Source organism: Pipistrellus kuhlii, unplaced genomic scaffold, assembly GCF_014108245.1.
Source record: "Pipistrellus kuhlii isolate mPipKuh1 unplaced genomic scaffold, mPipKuh1.p scaffold_m20_p_10, whole genome shotgun sequence".
Taxonomy (NCBI): Eukaryota; Metazoa; Chordata; class Mammalia; order Chiroptera; family Vespertilionidae; genus Pipistrellus; species Pipistrellus kuhlii.
The window spans coordinates 7,741,871-7,768,185 of NW_023425405.1; the positions used below are offsets into that span (position 1 = coordinate 7,741,871).

General features: G+C 39.2%; 1 protein-coding gene and 1 pseudogene across 2 annotated transcripts in view; one reads left to right on the forward strand and one right to left on the reverse strand.

The window, feature by feature from the left end:
- SLC13A1 (solute carrier family 13 member 1) overlaps window positions 1-26,315 on the reverse strand; it is a 77,922-nt gene that overhangs the window by 37,983 nt on the left and 13,624 nt on the right. Inside the window, exons 2-6 of one of the 2 annotated variants that reach the window (XM_036425829.2) lie at window positions 25,766-25,894; window positions 13,712-13,848; window positions 10,359-10,546; window positions 9,395-9,452; window positions 9,265-9,313 (exon numbers count right to left, since the gene is read on the reverse strand). In XM_036425829.2, the coding sequence (XP_036281722.1) occupies window positions 9,265-9,313; window positions 9,395-9,452; window positions 10,359-10,546; window positions 13,712-13,848; window positions 25,766-25,894 (561 nt within the window). Of the gene's footprint in view, window positions 1-9,264; window positions 9,314-9,394; window positions 9,456-10,358; window positions 10,547-13,711; window positions 13,849-25,765; window positions 25,895-26,315 lie in introns of both variants that reach the window. The other variant, XM_045576442.1, reaches the window with a different exon arrangement.
- LOC118714505 lies at window positions 16,077-22,221 on the forward strand (annotated as a pseudogene).

Genomic DNA, 26,315 nt, shown 5'->3' on the forward strand with positions numbered 1-26,315 from the left:
TTTTTCCATTGATTGTTTAGAGAGTGGAAGAGAAGGATGGAGAGAAAGGAGAAAGAGAGAAAGAGAGAGAGAGAGAGAGAGAGAGAGAGAGAGAGAGAGAGAGAGAGAGAGAGAGAGACATCAAAGTGAGAGAGAAGCATTGATTGCTTGCTCCCCACACTCACACCAACTGGGGTCAGGGATCTCATCCAGGTAGGTGCCCTTGACTGGGAATTGAACCTGTGAACCTTCAGTGCACTGGCTGATGACACTCTAACCACTGAGCATGCTGACCAGGTCTCCCACCCATTTTTTTCCCCTTCCTCTAAAATGCTTATGTTATTATCTCCTCTTCCCATATTATGCATATGGCTTTGAAGTATTTCTATAGGAAGTGATTTATGTAAAGAAACTTCAGAATGAAAATAGTAAGTGAACAGCAGAAAATGTAAGAGGAGATTCTCCTACTCTTGATAAAATCTCTTCATAAAGATCAGATGAAGCTGTAATTGGTGATAACCTGAACAACACGTAACAAAGTTGAAGTTATCAATAAAACTCCTAGAATTGTGTTTTATATCAACTGTAGTTAATAAAGAATTATGTTGCATATTGTGAATTGGGAATATTAAGTTATAAAATAATAGTATGATGAATAGGTAGATATTAAAAATTTAGCTCCAGACATGAGGAATCTCCATAAAAACTCTACTTATTCAATGATGTTGAAAGTTAATTAAATCCAAAATTTATTTTACAAAATAATATTATTCTCAATGTTAAATATTTAGAAACTTCATTTTAATTTCTTAGTGAAGAGCAAAAAGTAAAAATATATGTGCTATTGGGGAACATCTTGTTTTTTTTATAGTGGTAAAAATGACTGAAATAATATATAAATAATATAGCAGATTTTTATATCCAGCTGCATGACAAATCAGAGTCCCTGTATAAAATATTTAAAAGTGCATTTAAAAATTTATCACTGAACTGATATAAAAGTAAGAAATCGGCCTTGACCTCAAAAGAGTGAAAGAAAAACTTAAGTGAATGTATAGGCAGCATTGTGACCTGAGGGTTTCAGTTTATTCCTTTGCAGGCACAGCTGGAGATGGCCCATCCTGTGCAGGGAACTCCATAAGAAAACACTCATAAAGCTGCTATCCTTTGCAAAAGTAGAAAGCAAGGAAATCTCATGCTGACTTAAGAGAAAACATAATGTACCCTGAAAACTCTTAATTGGTGTGTGTATTAAAATAAAACAGTAATATAATTCAATGCAGCTGCAGCTTTTCCGTGCAGCTACAACCCAGAACTTGGGAAATCCCCATAGACACTTCAAGGAAATTTATCATTTCTATATTTAAAGGCACAAAGCACACAAGAAAATAAGGTAACCAAAGTGAGAACAAACAGGAAACAAAAAAATAGGCCGGAGAGAGAGAGAGAGATCCATAGGACTTCAAACACTAGAGTTAGACACAGAATATAAATATGGTAAATTTACTTATGATTAACAAAACTAGAGAAGGGATGGAAAATACGAGTAAGGAGGAAGAAACTGTAAAAACTACTAAGCAAATCTTTAAAAAGAGACAAATAGGAATCAAAATTAAATAACTGAATTTAAAAACTCAGTGGAGGGAAGATGCCAAAATGGCTGCAGTTGGAAGCTACACTCAGCTAAATTATAGAGCAATCAACCTGAATAACCAACTGAAGTCTAACTGAACTGAAATATTATAAACAAGTATTTGCAGCAGAGGCACATAGAGACTGGTAAGAAGGGCAGAGATGTGGAAAGGGTTGGACCCTGCACCCATGTGGTAGGTGAGGAGCTGGAGGGTTATCTGGGCTGCAAAACTCCTTCCCCCAGGAGCAGGAGGTCTGAAGCTCATGCAGGAATCCCCAACACCAAGCAAAAGAGACACAAAGAGGAGAGCATCTGGTGGTAAAAATCCATGGGGATTCAGTCTGCCTGGGAGTGAAGGGAGTCTGCCATCTTCCCAGGGTCAAGCACTCCTGTTGTTAGCACCAGCCTGGAGAGGGCACTTCCCAGTTTCCAACTACTGGTGGCTCCCATCTGCCATACTCAGGTGCTGCAGAGGGATCTGCTGGCTGCACTCAGCAGGGATTTGGGGGTGCTCTTTTTCTGGAGAAGCTCTTGGTGGAGACTCAGACCCTGATTGGACTGTGAGGCCATTCTTCCCCACCTCCAGCACACAGCCCCTCCCACCTCCTGAATCACAGTGGCCTGCCCTGCCACGCTGTGGCTCTGCCCTGCTGAGTTCAGCCGGGAAAGGGATGAGCGTACAGCACACAGCTGGCACCTCAGACACTCTGTCTTTCAGGGAGGCTTTTATCCAAGAATCAGACTGGCCAGGGCTGGGTTTGGGGGGAGGAAGGGGCAGCTGTTTGGCACTCCTATCTTTCCTGCTCAGTCCACCTATCCTGGCAAGGAGAAGAAGTGCCCACCCCTCTCCTACAGGCTTGTTGTCAACATCCCCAATGGGAGACACTTTGGATCTCCCCCCTCCAGCCCCCCCTCCCAGCCCCTGCCCCAAGTCCCAATGAGGGGGGAAGGAAGGGTAGCTCAGTACTGGGACATTCAGAGTTTGTCTCCTTCAGAGGCTATTTATTGTCTTGGTCCCTTCCCGAGGGCTCTCTGGCACCACCCCAATGGGAGACTCTTGATCACCTCCCCCATCCCCATCCCCCAAACCCCAGTGGTTCCTCCTGGCTGACCTTGCTCCTGCAGAGGGGATGGCTTACTGCTACCAACTGAACCTGCAGCATGCCCCTCCTGTGGGGACTGGAGTTGGAGACTCTGGCAGAGGTTGAGTGGCCTGGCTCTGGAGTAGGGTCCTCATTCCTCTCATTGAGTGGCTGATCACACAGTCCTCGTGTAGGAGGCCACTAGTCCCACCCTCTGGACCCAAGCTGCCCTCCTCTACCAAGCTCACAACCTGGGGAAGGGTTTGTGGGTTGTGGCCAGCCTGGGTCCACTCTGCAGTCCTTCTTCAGAAGGCTCTGGAGGAAGATCAGGCAACCTCAGGGGAAGACAGAGTAGCAGACAGGTGGAGGCGGACCTCAGAGACCCTCAGAAATTTTACAGATATTCCATCTGTAAACTGGAGAGTATGGAGGGACTGGGAGATTATGATGCTCAGTGAAATAAGCCAGACAGAGAGAGACAGATACCGTATGATCTCACTTATATGTGGAATCTAATGAACAAAATAAACTGAACAAAATAAAAACAGAGGCATGGATGCATAGAATAGACTGACAGTTGTGAGAGAGGACAGGGCATTGGGGAACTAGATGAATGAAGGATAAAACAAAACACACACGGAACACATAGCCACAGACAGCAGTGTAGTGACAGCCAGAGGAAAAGGGGGCAAGGAGTACTTGGAGGTAGGCAATGATGGGGAAATGGGTATGAAAAGAGACTCTGCTTGGAGCAATGGAGTGTGCAGATGTTTTACTGAGTTGTGCACTTGAAACATGTACGGTTTTACAAGCCATTGTCACTCCAATAAATTCAATTAATAAAACAAAATTGTGGTGGTGGTTGCATAACTATGTAAATATACTAAAAATGACAGGCTGGCATACTTTAATGGCATACTTTAATATGGCATATGAATATAATCCAAAAGAGCTGATATATTAAGATAAATAAATAAAAACTCTGTGGATGGGTTAAACTGCAAAATAGACATAGCTGAAGGGAGAATTAAATAATTGGAAGACAGATCTAAAAGTATTATTTATAATGTAGTCTAGCAAGACATCGAGAAGAAAAATTAGATGTTATGAAAGTTGGAAGAGTGAGTGAGAAAGTTTAAAACAAACTTTGGTTTTTGCATGTTTATGCAGGTTGAAATTTCTGCTTCATCCAGCAATTCTTGTAAAAGACCAATACATCAATTTAAAACACACACACACACACACACACACACACACACACACTATTAAAGGAATTAATAAGAAAAGAATTATTAAACAGAAAAAAATTGAGAAAGATAGAAATCTGAAATTAGAAATTCAGAATTCATAAAATTGCAAAAGTTCAACTGAATCAAACTTTTCAGGTAAATGTTCAACCTGGATAAACATGCCAGTGTTTGTTTCACAAGAGATAAATATAACAACATAGAAATTTTAAAAATAAAAAATGCCAGGTACAAGCCTAAAAGAGCATCATCATCATCAGACAAATAAACTCTAAAACCCCAAAACATTAGTATAGATAGAGAGGGGCACTGCAAAATGGTAAACATGTTAATTAATCAGTAATAGGTAAACATTCCAAACTGGTGAGGCCATAATAACAGAATCTAAATAAATCTAAAAATATAAGGAAACATGAACAGACTGAATTGCAAAAGAAATAGACATCCACATTGTAGAGGGAGATTTTAACAAAACAGTTCATCAATTGCTGGGTGAAGCGGAAAGAAATTGGTTAGGTCACAGACTATTTGAAAGGTACAACTAGCAAATTTGATCTAACACACTTCGAGGAGGGCAGATGATAAAGAGTCAGGGTCATCTTGATTGTGAAGACAACATACCAACCTATTTTTATCTCATGAAAACTATTGCTATTTAGGATTGTTGTCATAGTGAACAAGTATCTAATACAAGTGGTGATGCTGAGAAGTAAATAGGAGAATTATTACCACAAAATTCTGGACTGTGGCTAACCCAGTAAGGAGAGAATATAAAAGAAAAAGAATCAAAAAAGGGCTCATGGAGATTTCTAGAAATGGTTATGTTCTATTGCTTTCTTTTATTTATTTTTTTGTTAGCCTGAGGATATTTTTTCCATTGATTTTTAAAGAGAGTAGAAGGGAGGGAGGGAGAGAGGGGGGAAAAACACACACACACACACAAAAAAAAACATCTGTGAGAGATACATTAATTGGTTGCCTCCTGTCCAGGCCCGACCGGATACCAGGGATCAAATCTGCAACCCAGGTAAGAACCCTTGACCAGAATTGAACTTGAGACCCTCTGGTGGGTGGGCTGAAGCTTAACCACTGAGCAACTGGCCAGGGCACATTCCATTTCTTAAGCTGAGGGGAATGTATGGTATATTCAATTTTATTCATTTTATTACTCCTTAATTTTTTTGTTATATTTAATACATATGTATGGAATATTTCAAAATACAATTTGGAGACAAAATAAACATATTTCTTGCTTAGGAAATAGCATTGTAAGATGAATAAAAACATGGCTTAGGATTTTAAATTAATTTTACATTATATTTTGTTTCTTATATTTTTCTTACATTTGTTTCGTTATATTTTTGGAGGTTTACTGAATAATTAGAGGAGATTACAGATGCTTCCAGCATGGGTGAGCTTATACTATTTGCTTGAAGATATATGAAGACAAGATATCATCAACAGTCAATAATTTCTTTAACAGCACAATGTTTTGTAGAAACACCGCTAATTATACCCATCAGTATAGCTAGGTTTTGACTAAGATAAAAATGGAAATCTGGAGTGAGCTCATGTTTACTGGTTGCTGCCATGATTCCTAGTCTTAATGAATGTTAAATAAACTATTCAAAAGTGAATTTACCTCACCAACTGTTGCCACCCACTTCTTTCTTCTTTTCAGAAATACACCTGGCAGAATTTCAGATGGATTAGGCTTCCCTGATGGTCTATCCTGGCATTTACCTTCACTCTAGTCTACGCTCTTGGCAGAGCATATCGGATTCCCATTATATGCCAGGAATTTGTTCCTTTCTTCTGATATAACACTATTGAAAATGAGGCTTCTAAATATTCAGTTGTGTGGAATGAGTTGTCATAAATCGGATTAATGAGTAGAAGAGTTATGATTTTTTTTTTTTTTAAGTTCAGCTTCACCTTGTGTTCCCAGAGGCACAGAAAACTGCCAGATTAAAAAAGTCCAAGTAAGGGGTACAGACTTTCAGCTATAAGGTAAATATGGATTGAGGATCCAATGCAAAACATGGCAGCTACAGTTGATAACACTACACAGCCCAATTGAAGTGTCCCAAGAGAGTAGAACTCAAAATTTTCACCAAAATAAATAAGCAACTAAGTAAATAAATGAGGTGATGTATGTGCAATCAACTAGATGGGGAGCCGTTGTATCATGAATACATATTACACCACCAGGATCTACACTTTAAATATCCCACAATTTTTTTTCCCAACTTTATTCAGCTAAAATTGACAAATAAAATTGTAAGATACTTAAAGTGAACACCATAATGATCTGAAACACATATATATTATTAAAAGATTATTCCCATCTAGCCAATAAAACAGCCATCACTTTGCATATCTTTTTTTTTAGTGGTGAGACATTCAAGTACCACTACCCTAGCCAATCTCAAACATACAACAGTATTAGCAGCAGTAAGCATCACATTTTACAGTTGAAGCTCAGACCTTATTTATCTCATAGCCAAGAGCTTCTACCATGTTATGAACCTTTCCCTATTTACTCCACCCATCACTCCTGCCAACCATTTTTCTACTCTTTGCTTCTATGAGTTTTCTTTTTTAATATATATTACATATATAAATGATACCAGGCAATATTTATCTTTCTCTCTCTGGCTTATTTCACTTAAAATGATGCTTTCAAGGTTCATCATGTCACAAATAACAGAATTTCCTCCTTTCTCGTGGCTGAGTAATATTCCAGTCTTTATGCATACCACATCTTTTTTTAAAATATATATTTTTATTGATTTTTTACAGAGAGGAAGAGAGAGGGATAGAGAGTTAGAAACATCGATGAGAGAGAAACATCAATCAGCTGCCTCTTGCACACCCCCTACTGTGGATGTGCCCACAACCAGGGTACATGCCCTTGATCAGAATCGAACCTGGAACTTATATATAAGCTGGGAGAAATGAGGATGCTCCTAACGAAAACCAGGCTATCAGGCAAACAAAATTTTCATTTAAAAAAAAAACAAACAAACAAACAAACAAAAAACCGCTATTCTGAGATGGGATTATTATATTCCTTTAAACAGCATATGCTAAATGCCTTCAACAAGGACCTAATGAAAGGAGAAAATAGTGATGCTAACGTTCAGCGCACAGAATGTTTTCTACCAGGTTGTTGATGTTGGTCTATCTATGAAGGGCCATTGCACTGGGAGCTTCTGGTCCAAGATGGCCGTGTGGGGAGAGGCTGAACTGACCTCCTTCCAGGAACACGTCAAATTTACACCAGAGCAATTCCCCCTGATGAAGAACTGAGAGCTGACTGAACAGCTTCTGCACAACCAACAAGAGAGAGACCACACAGACACGTGTAGGAGAGCCAGGGACACCACCCAGTGGACACCACAGCCAACACACTGCCCTGCAGTCCAGAGGGATCCTGGGAGGTCCCACACAGATTTGCCTGCCTTGGGGCACAGGGGAGGATTGAGGGGAAGGGGGGGGGGGGAACATAGTGGTTTAAAGGACACCTAGGCTAGACAGGAAGGAGATCCATTTACAAATCTTAGAGCATCTGTCAATTGGGAGGGGAGCTGCTGGAAGGCTCTCTGAGGTTGAAAGCACCAGAGTGCCATTTGTGATCCTTCCATTCCCCCTTGATCGCAAGGGCAGGAGCTTGACCCAGGTGTCTCCCTGCAGGCCCATGCCATCCCAGTGTCCTCAGGTCCCCCAAATATGTGCTGCTTATCCCGGATCTCCCGGCAGCCTGCTCAGGTCCATGTTCCAGCTGCCCTGAGAAGGCTGCCCCCAGCACTCCTCAGCTTCACACAACCCTCCCTACTCCCCAAGGTCTGGCTTGACCTGGGTCTCCCTGTGGTTTGCTCTAGTTTTAGCTTCCAGCAGGAGCAACTTGTGTCAGGGACTTTCCTCAGCTTCACATCTGCCCCTAACTACAGCTTAATAGGTTAGTTAGTTTATTGCTAATAGTGATGTGGGTTTACTATCGATAGTAATTCTAAGGAAAGATTATGTGTATGGTAGAATTGAGCAAAGGAGTAAATATATAAATTTTGTTGGGATCCAGGCTCCTCAGAGTGAAAGGAGTTACAAATATAAAATTGTGAAAGGCAAGAATGGTATGAAATGGATATTTCCCCCAGTCTGTCCACTAAAAGGACATGAGTGTGATACCTCAGTGACAATAAACACACCCAGCTTCCAGATATTAAGCTCTAATATCACAGCCCACAAAAAAGAGCCAGGGGTCCTTAGAAAAAATGGCTGTAAGGTAAGCGTGGACCATCTTGTGCACAAGTTGAATGACGGCACAGTAGCCAGCTTAAACAGGCTTCAGTTCAAGGTCACAGTTCAATTCCCATTCAGGGCACTAACTCTGGGACAATCTGAACATAAAAATAAATAATGATAGTAATGGATTATAGCCCATTGAATAAAATGAAAATCCATGGATTCATATTGAGAGAAGTAAATAATAAGAGAGAAAGACCTTTTCAGTAAAATGTTAATTAATAAATGCAGAAGGAATAACAGAGTTAAAGTATCATTATTTGGAAATCATTATAGTAATTTGATTCAGATAACAGTCAGCAATTACTCTAAGAAACAGGATATTCAACTGGCTTCAAAAATTCTCTCCACCTGGCTTCAAAAATTCTCCCCATAGTTTAGTTATTAATTGCAAGTAATGGGTGGGGGAGGGAGGGTGTAAACCCGGAGGACATGTTCAAGACTTGTTGATCAAAGTTCAGATCAATTATGGGAGCAAGTGAAAATCGCCTACCATCTGATAGAAACAATGAGAAGAACACAGCATTACTTCTGGTGTATCCTGCCACCCAAGCATAACCTGAATCTAATTAAATAGATTTAATAATTTGCAAATCCTGGGACTTTCTGCAAAGCAACAGGCCCCATCTCTTCAAAATGTCAATGTGAAGAAGGACAATGAAAGATGAAAGAAGACTGATCCAGAGAAGGAAGGCTGGAGAGAAATGACAACTGAAATGCAACAGTGACCTTAGATCCTGAACATTTCCTACTACTGAGCACAGGTAGGACAATGGGTGACACCTGAATAAAGTCTGTGGGTTCAGTAACAGATTTTTTTTATCAATGTTAATTTCCTGACTTTTAACACATTTATATGGTGGCTAAATACGAGAACACTCTTGATTTTAAGAAATATACACTTGAAGTATTTAGAGGCTAAGAAAAAGAAAACTATTACACTGTGGTTTGACTTACTTAACTGTGGCTCTAATATAATTTCATGTGTAAATATTTTTAAAAATCAAATTTAATGTACCTTTCTCAACTTCACCTTGTGTGGAATTTTCTCTGCATCATCACTGTGTCTGAAAAATAAATTGACCCAGTTTATAATATTATTAAAATGTAATTTGAAAAATCCTAATGGAAATGTCAATTTTCTTTACCCTGGATCTGGTTTTGTATTCTCTGTCTTCTCATTTGTTTCATGTTCATTAACACCTTCTGCAAAACATTAAATAAAAGAAAAACAATTTAAATGAAGGTTTATTCGTGTGTGTGTGTGTGTGTGTGTGTGTGTGTGTGATGGAAGCATTACTAGACACTGAAAATAAAAAATTCACCTGTACTGACACAATATTCATCTTAATGATGTATTTTATAAACACAAATATCCCCCAAGATTTTTCATTACATCAGAGCAGTTTATCAGAGGCAGACATAATTACAGTAAAATGAGATGCCATTTCCAAATAGAATGTAGGAATTAAAAATTCTCAATCTAGCCTGGGCTGACCTGGCTCAGTGATTGAGCATCAACCTAGGAACCAAGAGGTCACAGTTCAATTCCCATTCAGGGCACAAGCCTGGGTTGTAGGCTCAACCCCCAGTGTAGGGCGTGCAGGAGTCAGCCAATCAATGGTTCTCTCTCATCATTGAGATATCTCTCTCTCTCTCTCTCTCTCTCTCTCTCTCTCTCTCTCTCTCTCTCTCTCTCTCTCTCTCTCCTCTCCTCTCCTCTCCTCTCCTCTCCTACCTTCCTCTCTGAAATCAATAAAAATGTATTTTAAAAAAAAATTCTCAATATTATACAAGAACATATTTTCAGTACAAAGGAGTAACCTGAGGTCTGCTAATAAAGACATGAGAGAGAGTTCCACCAGACTGGCTGAAGAATGGAAAGGATATTTTTTCTTTTTTTGCTAGAAACTGTAAACTCAACCGTTAATTTAAGGTAAATATTGAGGTAAAGTAATTTTCTTGTATACATATTTGAAAATATAGAAAGAAAAAGGTTAAATTCACATGTGAGTGAATGGACAGTTAATTAAACATATAACCCAGACATTGCAAATTTATGGCTATTGCCCATATGACTGGACCCGCTGTGGCCATATCTACATGTGATACCTTCCATCTCCAGTCCGGGATTGACTGATCCATTGCAATAAGTCGTCTGAGTGGCCTTGACCTGTGCTTGAGCACTGATGATCTGCTGTGCCACAGCCTCCACGATGGGCATCACCATGGCAGCAGTGGAAGTGTTGCTAAGCCACATAGATAAGAAGGCAGTACTGCACATGAACCCCAATGTCAGCCTGAAATGAGAGGAGAGGACTCTTAGTATGAGCTGGGCTCCCAGCTTAACTCACCGCATGGTTTAACTGTAAAGGATGCTGCTGTTTATGGGTTGGGAATTCGTTTGTTCAAAACATGGATGGTTAGGGTGCCTCCCAGGCAGCAAACTTGGAAGACAGTCATAAACCATAGAAATCAAAGCGGCAGAGGTAAGAGGGGAGTTCTTATAAGTTTTGTTTCTCAGGAAACCATAAAAGTCTTGTCTCCCAAAACAGAATAATGACTAAATGCATAACCAGCCTGCAAGTTGTTAGATGATATAATGGTTTCTAATATTATGTCAATATTTGAATGCACTTTCCTTCAAATTCTAGTAAGACAAGATGCAATCAACTTTTGAATGTGGATCTCTTATTTTATTTATTTTTTTCATCTTTTGGTTATATCTCTGTAAGATAGGAGGCTGCCAAGAAGGCCTAGAGGGAAGGAGAGAGATTAATTTTTATAAACCTGCCTTCTACTTTTTCACTACTTGGGTTTAATATGTGGTGGGTGGAGGAAATGGTTAAAAAGCAATGGCTAAATTGAGGCTTCAGAATTTTCTGTAGATTCTATTATTCATGCTTGTCTGAATCTGACATTTCTGCCTGTTGTCAAAAACTGGTTACATTACATGGTCTTCATTTAGAGTAGTTCCTCTCCCTTAATAATAACATACCTACTAGTAAAACTATAGGACTTTAAACCATGTCTATAAGCTTTCAAAATCACACTTGGGTTAAAACTTGATCTCTTTTGAGTAGAAGAACCCAGAAAATCATTCAGAAGCACATCTTTCCATATAGAGTAAAGCCACTTATTAAATTCTTTAACTTCCTTTAAAAATAGATACACAAGCCCAGCTGGCATATCTCAGTGGTTGAGCATCAACCTATGAATCAGGAGGTCACAGTTGATTTTTGGTCAGGGCATAAGCCTGGGCTGTGGGCTGGACCCTTGGTGTTGGGTATAGAGGAGGATCTGATTGATTAGTTTCTCTCATCATTGATGTTTCTGTCTCACTCCCCCCTCCATTCCTCTCTAAAATCAATAAAAATATATTTTTAAAATAGATGTACAGAAGAATTTTACACTATAAGTTTCAACTTCAGATAAGGTGAATATTTTCTATGTATAAAACAAAACAACAACAACAAAATATTAGAAATCTGCTTAAACAAGAAATTACCTCCCTCAATAAAAGCCTAATATGCAAATTGCCCCCATGAGAGTTTGATCAGGAGACCAATCACTCACTATGATGTGCACTGACCACCAGGGGGCAGAATGGAACAAAGGAAGGTCCCAGCTGGCAGTGGAAGCCAGCAGCCAGGAAAGGGAGGCCCCAACCAGTGGCCTGAAAGCCCCTATCAGCCCTGATTGCCGGCCAGGCCTAGGGACCCTACCTGTGCATGAATTTGGTGCACTGGGCCTCTAGTTCTTAAAAAAAGAGGTATTGGGGGATTAATGGTGATGGAAGGAGACTTAATCAGTGGTGGTGAACACACAACACAAAATACAGATGATGTATTATAGAATTGGATATCTGAAAAATATAAATTTTATTAAGCAATGTCATTCCAATAAATTCAACAAGAAATAAGAGAAAACTAGAAGCAATCTTAACTCAATGCATTGGCAAGACACAAAAATCTTCCAATAAGAAAGGTTGGGATCAGATAAGGTTTCTGTTTGATAAAAATGCCTTAAATTGAAAAGCAATTTAGTGGCATAACGGATAGTGCTCTGCTGTGCAGTAAAGGGGCACATCTCTACAGCACCCAGGAAGCCTGGAACACTGTGTCACTCTTAAGACGTGAAATGCCCTTAATACATATATGTTATACAATTTTAAGTAAATATTTTTTTTTAATTTGTCTCATCTGAGTTATTTGTTTTTGTATTTAACGAAACAGTTTGCTCCATAAATGATGAACACAGATGTGGTTATATCTTAGAATGAATTATGCAACAGAATTCAATGCAATTTTCTCATTTTCAAAGAAAGATGAGGGAAGAACCACCTAAGGCTTTAAAGCATAATTCCATTATGCAAATGATATTGACACTGGAAAGTTATTTTAACTTACATCTACATTCTTAAGAGCTGGAATTAAAACTAAAATAGCCAATTAATTTAATGGGGGAAAATTAATTTCAGTGGAGAAAATCAGTCAAATGAGTGATTTCACATGCTATAAATAAAATTTGCCTACTGTAAGCACCCCGACAAGGGGGTAGAAAGTGAACCCACAACCTGGGTATGTGCCCTTGACCAGAACCAAGCCCAAGCCCCTTAGGTGCATGGACCAAGGTTCTAACCACTGACCAATACCAGCCAGAGATAGAGGAAGTTTCTTAATTGATTATTTCACTTTGCAACAGTTCATTTAAATACAAAAATGTTGCCCTGGCTGGTTTTGCTTAATGGGATATAGTGTTGAAGGGTCCCTGTTTGATTCAGGTCAAGGGCACATACCTTAGTTGTGGGCTCCTAATTGACGTGTTTCACATGGATATTTCTGTCTTTCCCTCTCATTTCACCCTCTCTAAAATCAATGGGGGAAAAAAATATCCTTGGGTGAGGATTAAAATAAATAAATAAATAAATAAATAAATAAATAAGGAAAGAAAAGAAAATGTCCACCTTGGAATTTTTTTGCACACATTTGTATTTTGTCAGTAATTTTTTTGCACATATTTGTATTTTGTCACTTTGCAACAGTTCATTTAAATACAAAAATGTCTTTGGTTCCTAACATCCTCCATGTGACTAAGGATGCTCTTGAACAAGTCTTGAATGTGTAATCAGCCAAATAAACAAGATAGTATGAAATCTACTCTGAAGTCTATCAATCTTGCATGTTGACGTTTAAGGCTTCTCTCGCCTTTGATTCCTGTGGTGCATAAAAGGTAAGAGGGTTGTGTGCAATCTCCTGTAACTAGACCTTCGTTGAAAAGAAAGTTGTTCTTTCTACAACTCAAGTATATTTTATATCACTTTCATATTTTTGGAGAAAATGAAGTCATGAAGTATACTGCAATGCAAATGATTGCCTTGATATGCATTGCTTTTTTGGCTATTTGCTCTGCACAAAAACAATCTGTTGAGAATGTAAACCTGGAACAGGAAATACAGAGCTTACCATACTGGGTTCACACCCACCATCAGCACCATTTTCAGAGCAATCCTTTTGTGCAAATTCCATTTTTCTATTGATGTTGCTAAACAGATGACTCCAATCAGCAGTAGGTGAAAATCTTTGAAATAAGCAGATGCCACCTGAAATTATAATTAAATCCACGATTATTTAGGTTGGTGGGGGGAATAACATTACACACAAAAGGCATTATCTCATTGCTCTTAACTTTGACTTTCAGCTACAGAATATTTCTATTTTGTTGAGAGAAATGTGTATGTGTTTGACTACAACTCTAAAAATGTTTTATATTCTTACCCAGAAGTAGTAGTTTTAAGCAAAATATTCACGGGGGAAAAAGAGAGAACTCAGGATTCTGGGTTTTCAAACCACTGAATAACATCAAACAAAGGCTATCTATCCCTTAATTTCTCCATCTGTACACTGGGGTTAATTGGGTTATGCTCCTACCATAGAATGTCAATGCCTATAATTTGGGAAAGTCCTAAATTGAGCTTTCAAATCACCAATATAATTATTACCAATTGTATTTTAAATAGTTTTTCCTTCAAAATTAATTATTTTAAATAACCTTGAATGGGTCAACATTTTAAGTCATTCTTAGCTAACACCATTCAGATTCAGTAAAGTGTACAGATATTTGGGGCAACCATTTGCAGCAGTATTTAGCAAAGAATGAACACATAATATAAAGTTAATGATTCAATCAATTTTCTCTTATTTAATTTATTAATTACTCTAACATTGAAAATGCATCTGCCATGTACCAAACTGTTATGAGCAGGGGATATAGGTATAAATGGCTGACAGCTTTTGCTCTTCCCACCTCTTCAATGCTCAAAAATCAAACTTTTCTAAATAAATCTCACTATTTTACTTTATTGCAGAGCCCTGTTTGTTTTCTTCTTAGCACACCACACTGTGTGAATACTGTTTGTTTACCTGTGTGTTACATGTCTTCTCTATTGTACTACACATTCTGTTTTGCTAGCCATTGTGTCATTAGCAGCTAGCACAGTCCTGCTATGGAATAGGAGCTTAGTATATAGTATTGGATAAATGCGAAAGAGAGAAAGGAAATCAATGAATAAGCTATGGTTACTGAGCTCCTAAGTTCCAATTATCTACACTCTGTTCCCAAAATGCTATCCTCCTAACTCACTCCCTTAACCGTTATCTTGGTATAAGTATTCTTTCAATTTATTAATCTACTATGTAGTGCTTCCAAACTTATAAACCATTTATTTTTTATTTTTTTATTTTTTATTTTTTGTCCCTGGTCCTAACCCTGACTCTCCAAATTTTTCTTCTTGGCCTTCTTAGAAAATTACCTTCTTGTGCTCTTTTCTTTTTCTTGTTTTTAAATATATTTTATTGATCTTTTTATAGAGAGGAAGAGAGAGGGATAGAGAGTTAGAAGCATCGATGAGAAAGAAACATCAATGAGCTGTTTCCTACACACTCCCCACTGGAGATATGCCCGCAACCAAGGTACATGCCCTTGACCAGAATTGAACCTGGGACCCCTGAGTCTGCATGCCGACACTCTATCCACTGAGCCAAATCGGTCAGGGCTTTTGCCCTTTTCTTAAATGCTGATATTCTATCTGCATTCTTCTTGTTTTATACACCTAATGATTGAATCTTATGATTTCAATTTATATCTCGATGTGACTAAAATAATGTCTGGCACATAGTAGGCATTCAATACATATTTATTGAATGAATTCTAAAGACTAAAATGTTTATATCCAGACAGATAAGTCTGAGTTCCATACTGGTGTATCCAACATTCCCATTTGAATCTCCCACAAATATCTAAAAACTCAACATTCCTCTTTTTGTGGTGATTGAAACTTTCATCTATTCTGTTCCTCAAATCAGAAACCTAAGGGCCAGCCACGATTCCCTTTTCACTTTCAATATGTGTGTATTAGTCACCAAACTCTATTATTTCTAGTTTCTTCAAATCTTTTAAGTTTGTCACATTCCTACCTTAATTAAGTTCCTTGACATTTCTTACTTGGTTTCTGCATAATCTTTCCTTGTCTAATTCACTCATTGCCATTGTCATAGTCACTTTTCTAAAGTGTGAATCTAATCACATTATTGTCCTTCCTATACTCCTTCAGAGGACCCCACGTCTTTTAAGATCAAACCTAATCTTTCAATATGACTTAAAGACTCTTTATTATTTAGTTCCATCTCATCTGTCCTGCTTAGTCTTCCAGTGCTCCGCCAACTCCTCTATTATGCAGTCCACAAACATAAAAATGCTGTAGCACTTGCTTGTCATTTAACTGGAAGGATCCTTACTCTCACCTTGGTTATCTTTTACCTTCCTTCGTGAATGAACTCAGATATCAAATCTGCAAAGATTGACCACCCCCGACTTGGTCTGATGGTACATTCTTTTGTTATAGTACAGCTTAATCTGTATAGAGATCATTTCTTTACTTAACCATTCCTTTCATTCAGCTAGATACATTTTGAAGCCACAGATGTATCTTATTGGTCATTGTATTTATGGACTTAACACATGCCTGGCATGTATTGTCACTCAACAGGTATTGAATTAATAAGTCAATTCAAAAGAGTTTACAGGGCGTTAAAGGAGGAAAAATAAGTTAACAAAGAGCACGACAATGAATCACAGGTACATGGGAGCCACATCATCAAGGTATGGTTGAAGTTTCAAAGAGTAAGTGACCACTTTTTCGTAAGGGAATTTGGAAAATTTTACAGGATCTGATACTTGATTTGATAATTGTAAGATAAATAGACATTTGAGCTTTCCTCTACTCTTATCTCTTTGAAGTTTTGCTCGTTGAATTAAGCCCCACTGATCCTATCTCAACATTACTCTGTACTTAAGTGAGAGGAAAATGGCAAGATTCTTTTAAAAACACAAAGGAACACATAGAAGCAAGCTATTATTAGTAACTAATTAAACACAGAAAGAGGTCCAGGACCATGAGATATGCTTTTTATAATATCTTTTGATTATACTAGAACTTGACAGGCTTTTTCTATAAAGAATTAATAAATAGTTTAGACTTTGTGAGCCTTATAATTTCTATAATAAGTATTATTTCAACTTATCTTTGTGCACAAAAGTAGCCAAAGATAATACATAAATGAGTGACAATAGCTGTGTGTGTTTCCAACAAAACTTTTTATCTTAAAAACTGGGTTGCAGGCTGGCTATAACCCTCAGATTTATGGTTTGTCAATCCCATAATAGAATATGTAAATAAATTATGGCCTTCAGCCCAATTGTCTAAATAAAATTAGTCGTTAAACCTAAGAAGGAATTTTTGCATTCCATTTTCCATTGTTTGTTTTTCATCAGAGTTAGGATATATGAAGAATTTTAGCCATGTTTGTGTTTATAGTCTACTTGTATAGAAGGTAATACAAGATGGTGATATCGGTTTGTAAATGATGCTGATAAATATAACTATTTTCAAGGCAAAGTTGGTATGTCAAATCAGATACCTAATAAAACTTGAAATCCATTTACAACATCAAGGTAGTTATATTTGTTTCAAATGAGATTTCATCAAGAAACATGGGCTTTTGTGATCAGAGCACCTGGGTTCTGTCTTAGCTATGTAATTTACATCAGTTTAGAAAACTTCTACAAGCCAATATACTTACCCATGACAGTAAAATAATACTTCACATCAGGTTTGTGAATTAAAAGAGATTTGGGGGGATACTTTGTCAGTTCTAATGTGTATGATTATAAAGCTTATCCTATATAATAAAAGGCTAATTGGAACAACTGAACAATCGGTCGCTATGACATGAGCTGACCACCAGGGGACGTGTGCAGAACACAGTGGGCATTGGCCCCAGCAGGATGGTGGAGCAGTTGAGTGGGGATGCCAGACCAAGTTGGGGCACCAGTCACTGTCAGGAGGTGAGGAGGGGAAGGGGGGAGCCTCTGATGGTTACTGAAAATTCTTTGCTCCTGCATGCCGAAGTCCCACCTGGTGTTCACACCTGCTGCCTGCACTGGCCCCGCTTGCACCCGCAGCCAGTGCCCAGCGCCAGTCCCAATCACTCAGCACCATTAGTGGGTTTGAGCAGCAGCTGCCCACCCTGATCACCCCTGAGGGGTTCTCCACCTCCCCCTGCTCCTGAGGGACGATCAGGGCAGCAGCTGCCACTCACACCCACTGCTGGTGCCAGGCCCAATCACTCCGCACCCCTGCTGGAAAACAATGGAGGGGGGCCATGGCAGGAGGGGCTAGGCAGGGTCCTGGAGGATGGGCTGAGACCCACAGCCTTGTGGCCCACAGTTCCTTTCAAGGTGCATGAATTCATGCACTGGGCCCCTAGTATTTTAATAATATACTTAAAAGAGTATTTACTTATATTGTGGTGCTAAATCCAATGGTCAATTTCCAGTTTTCACATTAATTGACCTATTAGAGCATTTGACACTTTGGATCATTGCCTCATTCTTAAAACATTTGCTTCACTTGCATTTCTAAACCCCACAATCTCATGGTCTCCCTTCTATCTCAATAACCTTTCATTCTCAGTCTTCTTTGCTAGCACTTTCTTTTATCGCCAACCTCTTAGTTCTCCAGAGCTTAGTTCTTGGTCCTCTTTGCTTTTCTATCTTCACTTGGTCTCTAAATGATGTCTTCAAATCTTAGGGCTGCTGAATAGCAAATCTATTTTTCCAACTCAGCTGTCTCATGAACTCTGGACTCATTTGTGTCTAACTGCTTGCTGAACACCTTCACTTGGATATAAAATAGGTCTTTCAAACTTGGCGTCCAACAGTGAGCTCCAGGTGTCAGTCTCTCTCCTGCAATAAGCCTACTTTGCTCAGAGTCTTCATTCCAATTGGTAGCAACTCCTTTTTTCCAGCTGGCTGATCAAAAAGCTGTGAGAACCCTAGCCAGTTTGGCTCAATGGATTGAGTGTCAGCCTGTGGACCAAAGGCTCCCAGATTTGATTCCTGTCTAGGGCACATATCTCGGTTGTAGGCTCCTCTCCAGCCCAGGACCTGGTTGGGCTCCTACAGGAGGTAATCAATCGATGTGTTTCTCTCACATCAATATTTCTCTCTGTCTTGCCCCCTCTCTTCTACTCTCTCTAAAAATCAATGGAAAAATATCCTCTGGTAAGGATTAAAAAAAAAAAAAAAGCTGTGAAGCCCCTCCCCCCCCTTTTTTTCCTTTCATGTGCCATATCAAATCATTCAGGAAATTACTAATAAAATATATAATTAAAAATAGATATAATATATTCAACATCCCTATTACTATTCCTGGTCTGAATTACCATGGCCTGTCACCTATATTATTGCAAAAAAAAACAACAAAAAAAAACCTACTACCTTGTTCTCAACACAGAAGCCCATGTTATTCTTTTAAAATAAAAATCAAATTGATCTTCAAGTCTCTTTAGAGGGTCTAACTTCATTCACAGTTAGAACCTTATTGTGGTCACCCTAGCCAATTTTGCTCAGTGGATAGAGCTTTGGCCTGCAGACTGAAGGGTATCAGGTTCGATTTTGGTCTAGGACACATGCCAGGTTGTGGGCTCGACCCCAGTAGGGGGCATGCGGGAGTCAACCAAACAATGATTCTCTCTGAATATTGATATTTCCATCTTGCTCTTCCTCTCCCTGCTTCTCTGAAATCAATAAAGATATATATATATATTTTTTAAATATATATTTTATTGATTTTGTACAGAGAGGAAGGGAGATAGAGAGTTAGAAACATCGATGAGAGAGAAACATCGATCAGCTGCCTCTTGCACACCCCCTACTGGGGATATGCCCGCAACCAAGGTACATGCCCTTGACCAGAATCGAACCCGGGTCCCTTCAGTCCTCAAGCCGACGCTCTATCCATTGAGCCAAACCGGTTTCAGCAATAAAGATATATTTTAGAAAACAAACGTTATCGTGGCCTAGTTTGGCCCACCAGGGTCCAGTTCCTCTTTTCATTATCTCCTTGACATTTCTACCATTCTCTCCTTCATTCACTCTGCTCCAATCACACTGCAGATATATACCTGCGTTAAGGTCTTTGCACAGGGTATTTCCCCTTCAGTGATGGCTGTTCCCCATATACCCAAATGGCTAACTCCTTCATCTTCTGTAAATCTTCATTCAAGTATGGACACCTCATTGATAATTTTATTTAAAACTGAAATCTGACCTCATTCTTCTGTTGCACTTTTTTATAGCACCAATTACCTTCTAACTCAATAAGGAATTTACCTATTCTTTAAGGCATATTGTTTGCTATCTCTTTATTCCTAGGAAGACAGGGACTTTTTGTCTGTTTTTATTTATTGATATATTCTAAGGTGTCTGCCAAAGTCCTAGCACATAAATATTTATTAAATGACTGAGTAAATATATAATATGACATTTTATAGTACATTTGTATCTTTACATCTATATATTTAAATTTATATATAACTGTGTTTTAATAACAATACACCCGTTTGAGGAAATCTATTAGGCACATTTACATATTTAGCATTTCAAATTTATTCAATGATGAGAGAAATTCAATACTTGTTGATGCTCTTCAGACAACAATGTGCTCAGTAATGTTGGAGTAGGTAGTTTGATAGGTATGAGCAGGGAAAGATAGCTAAGATCAAAGGGAAGACTTGGGAGATGTGACAAACAAGAATTAACCAAAAGTGAGCAGACCCAAGAGTGAGAAAGGGGGAGACTTGAAACCTTCTCCAAGATGTGGTATATCAGCTTAACATCTGGATGGGGCAGCCTTGAAACCTGAGGAGGTTTGGGTTTGTTGTTGTTGTTTGTAAACTCCACAGTATAAAATTACAAAACCCAAACAAGTGGGGCATTTGGTTTGGCTTCTGTCAGCTAAACTTCCATCTACTTGGATTATATCTGCGTATATTTCCTTTAATTGCAAATAAACTCTCACATGCTTTGCTATTTGGTACTGTCTCTCATTTGAATTCCTTCTTACAAACAAGACAAGAGCCAGGGCACAGAGCCCACCTCTAACAAAAAATAAGATATAGGTATTTAGCACTGGCTTGATAAATAATGTTAAAACTGTGGTGGCCAAACAAAGACATGTGTAGGGCTCTGAACTTGGATAAAGATAGTAAAGAAATATTATTCTCTTCAATGGCAGATGAGATTCCAAAATGCTGCAATAGGCTGGAATGACAGTTTCACACTATCAAACAAACTTTAAGCGTGAATATTAAAATGCATAAGAATATTTGATACTTAGTTTGCATCACTGTTTCACATGTATTATTTGAGTTGATTGTTATAACCCTTGAATTGTGTGGCATTATCATTCCCCATTTACCGATGAGGGGGGGAAAAAGCATTATTAAAAGACATGATCAGGATCATGCAAGTAATTATTAGGAATATCATGTGTTCAGCTCAGGTCTTCTGACTGAATCTCTAGCCCTTTCCTTGTAGCTTAGGTCAGCTACTTTTGAGAAAAAGGGCATTGCCCTGTGTGGACAGAGGATCACAAGACTAAAAAAAAACTTAAAAGTTATAAGGACTTTGATTTGTTTCAAGCTCCAGTTAAGCTTACCAGGTGAAAGAAAAGTCACATAAAGTTTAAAATGAATTTGGGCTGAAATACCAGAAGGGAGATGATAAACTCACTTTAGCTTTGCAACAATCAGAATGCTTCTAGAGGGGCCGGGCAGCCCGTGTGGGGAGCTACCTTTTGAGGGGCTGTGAGGGCATCATCCGAGCCCACCCACTTCTGGAGGAAAGAGCCAGTCTGCTCGGAGGTAAGTCTGTTCACCAAGTGGGGCCCCAGAGCCTTCTGTATGTTCATCAAGGAGAGCTTGCCGTGACCACCTCAAAGGATGGCTCCATCCCCACTCCTGGCTCTGATGATGCCACCACTTGTCACATTGTAGTCCCGAGGTACACAGACAGGCAATGGGCTACCTGCTTGATACACTGTGGTGGCACCTACACCCAAACTAAGGCCCCTCGGTCATGAACTCCATAAAATCCTTTCCCAATCGCTCTCAGTGTGGAACCCTCATAGGAGGCTCCATGGACAACAGGCAGTTGTCACGAAAATGTACCCATCAACTTCTTAGTGAATTTGACAGACAAGAAGATCACATTCACTTAATGACATTCTATGTGGCGGAATTAAATGACTTGGAAGAAAATGAAAACCACTTCCCAGTGATTTATGGTCTTGCTGTCAACACGGAATCTGCAGAGATTCACAGAGCCTCCTTCCAAGATTGCAGTCCGGAGGAGCTGCCAGAGGCGCCAGCTTTGGTTTCTACGATGCAAAGACAGAGCAACTTCGCACACGACTTTATTCCTGGATGCCGTTTCTACATGTGGATTTCTGGTTGCAACAAATACTAGAGAACCTTTCCATTTCACCTGTGCTGACCCCCTTGCCCCCACATTGTTGGACATAGTAGATCTACCTGATTTTTTTTTTTTTCACAAACACGCTATTTCCTGGAAAACAAAGCTCTACACTGCAAACAAATAAACAAACAAAAAGGAAAATATATTTTCTCCAGCAAACAAAATAGGAATTGCCAAAGAAAACAACTTTGGGGAATGACAGAGACAACTGGTAGGGGTTGGACAGAATGTGGTATGGGAACTACATCTACTGAGTCTTGGTGTCTTTTAAATGACTCAAAATATAAAATCTTATTTTTGCCAAAGGAAAATAAAAAGTATATTTCTAGAGTGATCTATAGTGTTTACTTTTGTCAGTGTACAAACAATACTACTATTATTGACTGACCTATATTGAATGCTTACTATGTGACAGACATTGCGTTTTTAACTATTTAATCCTTAAGAGTCATTGATAAGCCAGAGGTAGTTTAGGCAAGAGAAAAGGTGGTGGTGGCGATGGAGTTGGAGGTGGTGGGTTGAGGAAAGGTGCTGAGATTTGAAAACCATAGAAACTGGAGGTGCAAAGACTTAAAGAGATTTATTTTCAAATCCAAAGAACTGGTGGCCCAGAAAGAAGCTCACTACAGACTGATTCATATGCCTTTCAGCATAATGATTATTGCTTGTCTCAGTTTTGATTCTTATAAGTATATTTCCAGTAGGACATGATCTCACTCATCTATGGAAAATGGTGAACAACATAGACTGATGAACAAGAACAGACCCAGAGATAAGGAGCCATGGGTCAGACTCTTGGACCTCAAAGGGAGGGTGGGGATAGCAGGGAGAGATCAACCAAAGGACTTATGTGCACACATATGAGCCTAAACAGTGGTCAAGGATAATAGGGGCATGGGGCATGAGGGGGTGAGGGGGGAGGATTAGAATGGGGAGTTGAGGACAAATATGTGGTACCTAAATCAATAAAGAAATTAATTTAAAAAATCCAAGCAGTACTATCATATGAAAGAAAGATGAGTTCATTGGTGGAATCTTAGCTGCAAAGAGAAACGTTTCAAGAGTCAGAGCTACTGAGTTTCAGACTTGGGCTCAATAAAGCTGAGTCACTAGAGTGTTAAAATGATTCAAAAATGCCACGAGCTCCTCCTGAGGGATTCTAAGCCCACACGGAGGAAGCCTGTAAGTACTTCCTGAGTGATCTCATCTGTAAAGGACCTTATAGTGGGGAATCCCTGCCCAGGGTAGAATGACTCAGACAGCTCCCGAGTCTAAGATTCAGTGGCTGTTCAATTAGCATGAGACAGGCACTTGCGGGGTAAAGGGCTCTTGGACAGCTATCAGCAGCCTGCGTAATGCAACTGCCATTAGTGCCGGGAATGTTGCTGCCTCTTGTGGGGCCTCCACATACTGAAAAGGGCCAGAGCTACTTCTTTGGCAGTCCTCCCAAAGCCAGGACTTCTGAGGCCCCCTTTTCCTTCTGTCTCCCTCCAGCCTGCTTGCCACAGACATGCCCCATGATTCCAGTAAATCTTGCTTCTACATAAGTCTCTGGTAAAATGTTAATTTAGTCAGTCTGATTATTATTAAGTCGTAAGTGACAAATATGTGACTGTTAATCTTTATCTCTGGCAGTGGGACCACACAAGCCAGCAAGACAGGGGTTACTCATCTGACACCTGATTTTTGAGGATTTGTCAACTCCTTCTTTGTCTATTGCCTTTATTGAGAGCCATATACTACCGTGTTTCCCCGAAAATAAGACATCCTCCGAAAATAAGACCTACTTACAGGTTTCCTTCTGAGTGAAATATAAGGCATCCCCCTGAAAATAAGGCCTCCCTAGGCTCTGTCTTAGAAAGCTATTGCTAAACATGAGAGATTTGGTCCACTGATTCTGAAAGAAATGGAGTCACAAGAAATTCACCAGGAAATTCAGGAATTGGATTGTTAGGATGATGTTCCAGAAGATGATGACATGATTGTCATTGAATAAATGAGTAAATTCTTGATACTGCAGGATTCACAGTTTGTCTGGTTTGTGTCGACAACTACTGTACTACCGTATCGTATACAGGTAATAAATTTCCTCTTTTTTTCATTTAACAATAAATGTATACCGTATTCTTCTTCATGGAAAAATAAGACATCCCCTGAAAATAAGACCTAGCACATCTTTGGGAGCAAAAATTAATATAAGACACTGTCTTATTTTCGGGAAAACAGGGTAGTAACGGGCCGGAGCCTTTGAGAAATGTCTTCGTTTATTGCTCCTAGATTCTGTGAGGCAGCAAATCTTCAGCCTGGGGATGAGAGAAGCTAAAGTACAGCCCCAGCTACACTCTTCCAAATCAATGGTGCCTAGAAAAATATGTGTGAAGATTACAAGGGAGAAGGAAATGTAGTAAGAAATGTAGTAAGAAAAGAAAAGAAAAAGAAGGATCAGAAATAAAATTTAAAAAATCCAAAATGGGAAGGAGCAACATGAAAATAAGAAAAGGAATAATAGCTTCTCCAAGGGGGGTTAAGGGCTGGAAGGAGGTGGGAGGACAAACAATAACAACAACAAAAAATTAAAAAAAAAAAAAAAAGTCTGTATTATGGGTTAGTTAAAAAAATCTCTAGCTCCATTATAAGACAGATGGGTCTCATGATAGTACTAGTAATATTGGACTCTGGCAGAAGAAAGAAGTCCAAAGGTGATAAATTCTGGCATCTTGAACTTGACATTTTTTCCTGAGAATGTTTTGGCCGTGTTTGGGCCTTTGTGTGCTGAGTGGTTGCAGACCGTGTGGAAACAGACATTCAGGTTTCAATGCATTTCATGGTTTTAATAAGAAACTGAATTCATTTTCTTCAGATGGATACCTTTAGATTATATAAAGGTAAGAGGCACCTCTCAGCATGAATAAACTCCTCTCAGCAAGAACAAAATAGAAAGACACGTGAAAGTTAATTTGGTTTTATCTTTCTAAATGTCAGGTTTCTGGAAAAGAAAACAGAGAAGCTTTTTCTTCATTAAAAAACAAAAATTGCTTTCCAACTCTGTGTGAGATGGAATGCAGCTGAATGCACAAAGCTTCTGCGGGCTGTGAGAGCACTGGCCCTTTTGCTGGGAGAGACGCTCCAGGCTTAGGTGTCAGCCGGGGGAGACGGGGCACACTTTTTTCCCAATTCCATGCACAGCCCAAGGAGCTGCCGCCCATGTTTGGTTTTGGTCCACATGAAGGTGGACACACATGCAGAGTTCTATAGAAGAGAAACAACTGGACCTTTGGAGGACTTACATAGACACATTATCTTTTTCTTAATTTTTATGGGAGAGAGAGAGGACAGAGAGAGAGAGAGAGAGAGAGAGAGAGAGAGAGAGAGAGAGAGACAGACAGACAGACAGACAGACAGACAGTTAGTTGTTCCACTTATTTATACATTCTTTATTCTTGTATCTGGAGATCAAACCCACAACCTTGGCTTATCAAGATGATGCTCTAACCTACTGAGCTACCAGGCCTGAGTACTTGGAAGTATTATTCACAAGATTATTGCTGCCAATAAATATCAGTTTTCTCAGTGAAAATATTAGCGTAAAACAAGCAATCTAAACACAGCAAACATTTGCAAGAGAACTTAAATCCACTTACCATCTTAGAGGACATGATTCCAAACAATGGGAACATTAGGCCAGGCAGCAAAGCTGTCACTGACAGGGGCACTGCTTCTGTAAGCCAAAATATGGCAACAATGAAGAGTACGTAGGCACATTCTGCTTCCTGGAAATAGCAAAACACAACATGAAATGATGGGGCTGAGAAATCATAGTTCAAATCACAACCACATTTGCTGAATGGAGCCATGTCACAGAGAAGGAGGAAACTCTGAGGCCTCTGCACTTTGAGTTGGGGGTAAACTGTCCTTCTTGGGAGTTCCAAAAGCAAAAATTAAATACACATGAAAAAGAGACATTTAAAAATCCTCATCCATTAAGTCTCCTTCACATTTCCTTCAAAGCATGTAGTTAACTTTCTGTGCTCATATCAGTGTGTGTGGCTGCTAATGCTCACCTATTTGGCTGATGAAATGCACTTCCGGTTCTTCTGGAGTGCAGGAATGGCAAGTTACTGCCTTGCCCCTGGGGCAGGACACAGCTGCTTTTTAGTTGCATTCCTTGGTGCCTTGTTGTTTGGGACCCAT